This window comes from Cricetulus griseus (assembly GCF_003668045.3).
Source record: "Cricetulus griseus strain 17A/GY chromosome 1 unlocalized genomic scaffold, alternate assembly CriGri-PICRH-1.0 chr1_1, whole genome shotgun sequence".
Lineage (NCBI taxonomy): Eukaryota > Metazoa > Chordata > Mammalia > Rodentia > Cricetidae > Cricetulus > Cricetulus griseus.
This window is the reverse complement of record NW_023276807.1, coordinates 652,071-660,699: the sequence shown is the minus strand read 5'-3', so window position 1 is coordinate 660,699 and position 8,629 is coordinate 652,071. Positions and strand designations below refer to the sequence as shown.

Below are 8,629 nucleotides of genomic sequence, written 5' to 3'. Positions count from 1 at the left end.
TGTGTGTGTGTGTGTGTGTGTGTGTGTGTGTGTGTTGTAGGACATATTGGTGAGAAGCCTTGGTTTTAAGCTTGAGGACACACAAAAGACTACATTTCCCAACCTTCTCTGTAGCTGATAGTCATGTGACTGAGTTTGGATCACTACAATGTAAAGAAGAGGAAGATACAACTTCTAGGAAATGTTCTAGCTGGGCGTTGGTGGCCCACGCCTTTAATCTCAGCACTCAGGAGGCAGAGACAGGCGGATCTCTGTGAGTTCGAGGCCAGCCTGGTCTCCAGAGCGAGTGTCAGGATAGGCTCCAAAGCTACACAGAGAAACCCTGTCTCAAGGGGAAAAAAAAAAAAAAAAGGAAATGTTCTTACAAGCTACAGGCTACCTATACATGCTGTAATGGCTGGAGCCTCAACAGCCATCTTAGACTATGAGATGAGAACTACATGAGGCGAAGCGATCCACCTGCCCAAAATTGATTGTGACAGAAAAATGACCTTCCCTTGTTTTAGCGACTGCTGTTTGAAATTTTCTGTAATCCACTGCTGACTTTATGCTGTAAGAGTCATACCTTCAATTCCTGGAGGCAAAGGTTCTGTATTCTTACAAGCACCATTATACACTGTATAGAGCCATCCTGTCCATCCTTCTCCTACTGACAACAATCTGAAGTATGGATTGGGTCTGCCCGACTCCATCCTTCAGCTTCAGGAGGTAGAGTCCAGGCCTGGGTACCACACAATTTGGGGCCTAGGGCCCAGTGGATTCTTTCTACTGTGCCCACACAGCCTCTGCATCAATGCCCATATTCTCAGCATGTAAAGGCTCTCCCTCCAGTTCCCTTAAGGATGGCCTGGCTCCAGATTACCTGCTCCCCGTGTGAGGGAAACAGCCCTTACCAGGATGTCTGTATCCTCAGAGTCCTTCCCTGAAGCCAGGCTGGAGCAGTTGCGGAGTTTAAATGCCCAGTACTCCTTGGCAGTGACAAAAAAGTTCCAGGGCAGTAGGCCCCCAATTCCCAGGCTGAAGAAGATGATGTAGGTGCCATTGAATCGGTCCTCTGGCCTCTGCAGGCCTGGAGCTGGGTAGTCAAGTAGTTTCCCCAGCAGGGCTTCCTGGTCAGCATTGTGAGGGTTGCTCAAGGCTCCGTAGGTAGCATTTGAGCTCTGATATATATTGTCTTCAGAGTCAGCCACTGTGGGAACAGAGAGAGATACACAGAGCAGGTGAGCAGGCATCGAGGCTGGGGACTGACTTATTCTAGAAGATATCTCTAGCCCATGTTGGGTCTTCCCTGCTGTCCTTGAAGTCTGAATGGAGAGCTTCAGGTTTTAGGATCAGGAAGAAAGACAAAAATCAGGCGAGAAGGCCAGGCTATCAGAACTGTAGTGACCTCAGAGGTCATCTCAACTATGCAAAGACAACACAGGGAATGAATAAGTACGGGACAAGTGGTGTGAATATCCTTGCAGGTACAAATGAGGCAAACAGGGCAGAAGGGTGAGCCTGGGTTAAAAGCATTCACATAGGAGTCAGAACCCTTGATGGGCAAAGAATGAGCCTCCTGCTCTTCTATTTTACACAAAAAGTGTAAGCAGAGGGAAACTACACACACACACACACACACACACACACACACACACACACACACACACACACACACACGTGCGCTCGCGATTTTGTACATGTGCTCAATATACCTTGGAAGACACACAGGGGTCTTCCAACAGTGGGTGTCTTTGGAGGGAGACTGTGACAGTGAGGGAGCTTCACTGTTAATTCTTAGTTTTTGTGCCTTTTGAATTTGGGCAATGTATATTAGCTATTCAATCATCAAACTGGGCCAGGAATAGTGGCACATACATGCCTATAATTCAGTAGGACCCTGGAGGTGGAGGCAGAAAGATCAGGATTGAAGGGCAACATCTCCTACATAGAGGGCTCGAGGGATAACCCAGACTAAGTGAGACCCTGCCTCACAAAGAAACGACTTCGGTACTTCAGAATGCCACAGTCACACCCAACATATGAGCCATGACAGTCAGGTGTTAGGTACTATCCACAGATAAGAAGTCTGAGGCTCAGAACGATCCAGCCACTTGTCCAGGTCACAGCAGCATGAAATGATTCAGCCAGGCAGTCTGGGTGCCCCCTGAGGATCCTCAAGCCCCACCCCCAGGGATAGTCTAGGAATGTGACTCTGCTGGTTCCAAGTCCCTGTAGACCTCCCTCCTGAAGGCATCCTGCAGCAAGAAGCTCTGAGCAGAGCAGGCCCAAAGGGACCATCATCAACACTGCTGAATAAATGGACCTGCAGGGCCCGGACATCACCCTGGACTACTGCAGCTATGCCCTAGAGCAGGCAGGCAGGAGGTTCTACAGTGTTCTGTCAGGGTAAGCAGGGCCCCTCTATAGCCTTGAGTCACATGGAGACCAAAGATGACCATCTAACCACAGTATGTATAGAGGTACACACACACACACACACACACACACACACACACACACACACACTTAAAATTATTGTTAAAAACATGTAAACAGGAGCTGGAGAGATGTCTCACCAGTTAAGAACATTTGCTGTTCTTCAAAGGACCTGAGTTCAGATTCCATCACCCAAGGCAGGTGGCTCAACTACCAGCTCTAGGGGATTCGGTGCCTTCTTGTGGCTTTTGAGGGCACCTGAAAGACCTTGCACATGCCCACACAAGAACACACCTATGTACACCTAATTTTTTAAAATGTAAAAGATAACCATGAACCACAGAGGCCACCGGAGTACTGGCAAGGAGCCTAGAAGTTCAGGCTAGAAGGGTGGGTGCAGGGCCCAGTGCAGGTAAGCCAGACCCACACAGGGCCAGAGTCCCTTCTCAGCTGCGGTGTGTATTCATCAAGGACCATTCAGCCTTGACCAAGCATCTGAAGTTGCCAGGGATCCTCTCTAATCGGGTCACTGGCGGTGCAGCAGAATGAGCAAAGTCTTATTACTCTTTATAAAAGGTAGCTGTGGCTTTGGATGAACAGAGAAAGACAAAGAAAGGAGGGGAGACCAAGAGCTTCCTCAGGCCAGGTTGCCCCTGCCCATGTAAGAGCCAGTCAGAGCTGGAAAGGCTGGGGACAGAGAAGATGCCTGGCCAGCCTGTGTGTCTCCATGACTCCTGAAGAAGCAGGCTGGGGACGAAGAGCGAGCCTGACAGCAGGCTGGGACAAGTTCTCTCCACAGAGGCAGCTGTGGTACCCGATCAGGCCCCGCAAAGCCTTCTGGATCCTTCAGGCTGACCCGTCCCCACACGCAGGACCAAAGAGTGAGGCGGGGAGGCCAGGTTCAGCCACGGGAGGAGGAGACCCAGACAAATATGGGCGCCACTGTACCCGCACTTACTGTCGCTGTTGCTGCTACCTCCACCAGGTCCCGGCCCGAGCCACTGCAACTAGGGCTCAGCCAGGCCCGGGCTCTGCCCTCACCCTCCCAGCCTCCCTCCCGTCCCCAGCTCTCTCCGCTCCGCCCAGCGCTTCCGGGTTCGCTGACACCGCCCACCGAGGCCTTCCCAACACGCGCGCCCCCGCCTGGTGCACGGCTGCAACTGCAGGCGTCGATTCGCAAACTGCAGAAAGAAAAGCTCTGGGCCAGGTCCCGCCCTGCCTCCCTGTTAGCATCTCCTCCGCCCCACCCGGGAGAGTCCCCCACTCCACCTCGTTACCTGGTTCCACTCTCTGATCCCCACAAACACTTCCAGAGCAACATGCAGCCCCAAGGATGAACTTGGCCTCCCAACCTAGGTGGAAGAGACGCAGAATTTGAAGCTACTTGGTAGCAGTGAGCGAGGCCAGCTCGTGCACTCGGGGCAGGTGTGTGTGGAGGGGCAATCCAGATGCCAAACCTGTTGAAGGAAACTTTTCGGAGACCCTGAGACCATAGTTCAGGAAAGAGCGGAAGATGGTTCCGGAGCTCTGAAGAGTTGGGCCGAGTAGGCGCTAAGGAGCGGACCTGCTTTGTTTTGTCTTCTTTTTGAGGAAAAAGCGGGATGGGTGGGGGGCACGAGGGAAACATCAAGAGTGACTGGGTGGGGGGCGCGAGGGAAACATCAAGAGTGACAGAAGTCTGGTCTCTCTACCCATTCATACCCTTACCAGCTGGGGGACCTGGAGCAAGACTCTTCCTCCATCGCCCTGCAGGGGGCGTGGAGATGCTCACCTAGCACCCAGTACTTGGAAGGGGCTGAGGTTCAGTCCCACCTCAGCTGCAAAGTGAGCTTGATATCAGCCTAAGCTACTTGAGACACATGTGCACACCTACAGGCAGACATGCACATTCATATGTGCAAACATGCATGTACACAATGCATACATGTATGCACGCAAGCACATACATCACACATGCATGCTCGTATGTACACATGTACACACGTGCACACTCACATATACACATGCACGTGAGGTGAGGTTCAAAAATAAGCATATCTCAAAAAACATGGCCTTAACTTCAGGCTTAAATAGCATCCTCAAGTGCAAGAGGAAGAAGCGGGTACTGGAACACGGCCCTGTGGGAAAGCACAAGCTAGAATGCTCCAGACCACCATAGGCACATCCCCCACAGGGCACAGAGTGGGTAAGGGCACCTTAGGACCAGGAAAAGGAAAAGCCAGCAAATAAGGTAGAGTGTGCAGTTCTCCTTGTCTCCCTGTGTCATTTACTGCAATAATAATAATAACAACAACAGTAATAATAATAAACGAGTAAAACCAACTTGGGGAGGAAGGGGTTAATTTCACCTTAGAGCTCCACTGAGGGAAGTCAGGGCAGAAACTGAATGCAGGAAGCTAGAAGTAGGAACCAAAGCAGAACTCAGGAAGGAACTTCAGCTTATACGACTTTCTGTCAGTGGTTTGCACAGTCTTGTGTGTGTGTATGCTTGAGACAGGGTTTCTCTGTGTAGCCCTGGCTATCCTGGGACTCACTTTGTAGACCAGGCTGACCTCAAACTCACAGGGACCTGCCTGTCTCTGTCTCCCAAGTGCTGAGATTAAAGCTGTGCGCCACCATTGCCAGGCTTCAGTATTATTTGTTAAACAATTGAAGACCACCTGCCCAGGGTAGGCACATGCACCCGGAGTGGCTTGGATCCTCCACATCAATCATTAATCAAGAAAACGCCCCACAGGCCAATCTGATTGATGGTGGCTATTCCTCAACTGAGGTTCCCTCTTTACAGATGTGTTTGGGATTGTGTGGAGTTGACAAAAACTAACCAGCAGAGCAGAAATGGAGAGGACTATGTTGTTGTTTTGCTGCAGCTGCTGGCAATGAAACTCGAACCACAAAACTCAATAAAACCCACGTGGAGTTTACTGGGGAAAGGGAGCAAAGAGAGGGGTAGGTGTTGGCCAACCGGGAACAGAGATGGAAGGGGAAGGGGGAAGAAGGGTAAAGAAGGAGGAAAGGGGGGGGAAGGATGGGAAGAAGGGGAGAACAGGTGGGAGTGCTTGCTTAAAAAGGAAAGCTTGCACATGTGTACAGAGTCCTTATGCCGCCATGTAACACATGAGGTAGCCATGCAACACAGGGCCCTTTGAGCTGTCTAAGTATCTGCCTGAATGCTGGTGTGGGTACCTTGCCAGTTGTCAGGGGGTGGGGCCAGCATAATTCGTGAATCCTTATAAGCTACCCTTACACACAGAGGCCTTCTTTGTATATGTAAAGTCCCCTTACCAAGCTTTTCTTAGCATGTGTCTTAGGGTTACTATTGCTGTGATGAAACACCGTGACCAAACCAACCAGAGGAGGAAAAGGTTTATTTGGCTTACACTTCTGTATCACTCACTGTTCATCCTTGGAGGAAGTCAGGTCAGGAACTCAAACAGGGACAGGAACCTGGAGGCACGAGCTGCTGCTGAGACCATGGAGGGGGGCTGCTGACTGGCTTGTTCCTCATGGCTGGCTCAGTCTCCTTTCTTATAGAACCCAGGACCGCCAGCCCAGGGATGGCCCCACACACAATGGGCTGCCCCACCCCTCCTTATCCTTGCCCCCATCAAATCACTAATTAAGAAAACACCTTGCAGCTGGATCTTCTGGAGGCACTTTCTCAATTGAGGCTCCCTCCTTTCAGATAACTCTAGCTTGTGTCAAGTTGCCATAAAACTAGCCTGCACAGTGGAATGAAGGGAAAGAAGAAGGGTTGTGCGTCTTTATTTACTTTATACTGCTTAGATAAACACCACGACCAAAAGCAACTTGGGAAGGAGTGAGTTTAGTGGCTTACCTGCCCCAGTCACACACAGTCCATATGAAGAGAAATCAGCACAGAAACTCAAAAGGCAGGAACTAAAGCAGAAGTCATGGAGTAAAGCTGCCTTCTGTTTTGCTCAGCTTGCTTTTAATACAACCCAGGACCACCTTCAGAGGCATAGCACTGCCCCCAGTGGACCAATCATTGTCAAGAAGATGTCCCATAGACTTTCCACCAAGCCAATCTGATGCAGGAATTTTCTTGGTTGACATTCCCTTTTCTAGAATGACTCTTGCTTGTATCAAGTTAACAAAAACTCACCAACATAGTCAGCATTGTAAAGATTCAAGCCTATGAAAGCATCTGGGCCCTCTTCTTCCAAGACTGGAGGTCTACAAGTTCTCCCTTTTCTGCCTCTACCAGATGGCTTCGTTTACTTTTCTGCTCCTGTGATAAAACACTCTGACTAAAACAACACAAGGGAGAAAGGGTTTCTTTTAGCTCACAGTTCTGCCTCTCTGTCTCATCAGGGGAGTCCAAGCAACATGAACCTGAAACAGCAGATTGCATTACATCCATTTTCAGCAGTGACTGCTTGCTTGCTCCATCCTTATACAGTTCAAGATTTCCCCGGCTAGAGAATGGTTACACTCATGGTGGGCTGGTTTTCCCACCTCAATGAGTGTAATTTAAATAATGCAATCACCGATGTGGCCAGGGGCCCATTTGCTAGATGATTCTAACATCTGTCAGGTTGACAGTTGACAGGGATCATTACACCTGCAATCTTTGTCTTTTTGTTCTGTTTTGTTTTCTTTTGTCATGTGGTCTTTTCCTACAACTGGCCAACATGTAGAGAATAAGAGACTGTGGAGTGCTCAGTCCTAAATGGAGCGTCTAATACCACACCCTTCCCTCTCAGGGCAGACTCGGGAATCCCTGAAAAAGGGTGGAAAGATCGTAAGAGCCAGGGGTGGTACATGACTGCCAGGAAACAGTGTTCAGTGTTCAGGGGCACAACAGGGCACAACAGGGAAGTTACACATATGAACTCATGGGCACAAGACCCGTGCAAACTTAAGCCAGACAAAATCCCATCACGGAGGGAGAAAGCTAGGCAATTCCACCCCTACCAGAGAGGTGCCAGGAGAGGGAGAGTCAGAGTTCTTTAAGGGCATGACCCCTGATAGATTGACCACTATCCAGGGGGCACCACACTAGAAAATTTAGACAACAGAAATTGAACTCCATGAGTTGAGAGAGAGATGGAAATAGATAGAGAGAGGAGATCATGAGCCGGAGAGCACAGCAAGTTGGGTAGATAGGGAGTTGGGGGTGAGTATGATCAAAATACCTTCTATAAAACTTTAAAAAGTAATACAATTATTGAAAATTTAAATCCATAAAAGAAATCGTTATACACATTTCCAGAAAAGTTAGTTTATATCTTTCCTGTCCGAAAAACAAAACTGCCCCCTCTCCACCCCCCACCCCTCAACTCCACCCCCACCCCTGCAAACACACACGTGGTAGGAATACCTTCTCTGGAGTCAGCCTGGCGTCCATCGGGATTTACCGGTAGATGCTGCCATCTTGTGGCCATTTTCCTGTCATTGCACAAGCTCCTGGTTTAGGCCCATCAGTATCGCCCCACCCCACCCGCCAGAGTTCCAGGGCTCCCAGAGGAAACACTAACTACTTCTAATATTCCTACAATAACTAGTTCTAATCCGTCTCTCCAAAGCTGACTCAAGTCATCTCTCCTTGCTGTGTGCTGGCTCATCAGCCCCCTCAGAAATTCTGACCTTTAGGAAACTCTGGCCCTTGAATCCTCTGTCCCTGCTTCACCCGTGGTACACCCCTTTACTTTCATCCTGGGCCTACTTAGAGCCCAAGATCTTAGTAACTGGGATTATGGCTGTGCACCACCATACCTGGATAATCTTCATCTCTATGTGGAGAGTGTCCAGGTCATTTTGTAAAGAAATCACAGCAGACCAAGATACTGTGCCACAGAGACCCCAAGACACTCCACTGCTACAGCCCCTACTGGGGCTTGTGTTACTACTCTGTAGTTTAATTCTACGGTGTTTGAGAACTCAGAGAAGCTCCCTCTTCTTGTTGTCACAGCTGCTGTTATTTCTGTCCAGATGCTCTTTCCGCTATCCCTTGCTCAGCCCCTCTTCATGCTTGCCTCCACTAAAAATCTTTTCTGTTTCTGTCAAGGTCAGTCTGTTAACCTCTACAAGGACAGATTCCAGGGTCACCTAATAACTCAGTGGGTAAAGGTTCGGGAACCTATGTAAGTGGTGGGTGGAGAGAACCAGCTACACAAAGGTACAGGTGCGCTCTCTCTCATACACATTAAAAATAAATACATATTTTTAAAAGAAGGGTCTCTTCACA

General features: G+C 49.4%; 1 protein-coding gene across 4 annotated transcripts in view; it reads right to left on the bottom strand.

The window, feature by feature from the left end:
- The window catches only part of Slc29a3 (solute carrier family 29 member 3), a 42,096-nt gene extending 38,602 nt beyond the window's left edge, over window positions 1-3,494 (bottom strand). For all 4 annotated transcript variants that reach the window (XR_004772354.1, XM_035452626.1, XM_035452627.1 and 1 more), the window contains exons 1-2: window positions 3,377-3,494; window positions 894-1,189 (exon numbers count right to left, since the gene is read on the bottom strand). Coding sequence is in view for 3 of the 4 variants with exons in the window: in XM_035452626.1 (XP_035308517.1) it covers window positions 894-1,189; window position 3,377 (297 nt within the window). In the remaining variant the exon portion in view is untranslated. The remainder of the gene's footprint in view (window positions 1-893; window positions 1,190-3,376) is intronic.
- Between the last annotated feature and the right edge of the window lie 5,135 nt (window positions 3,495-8,629).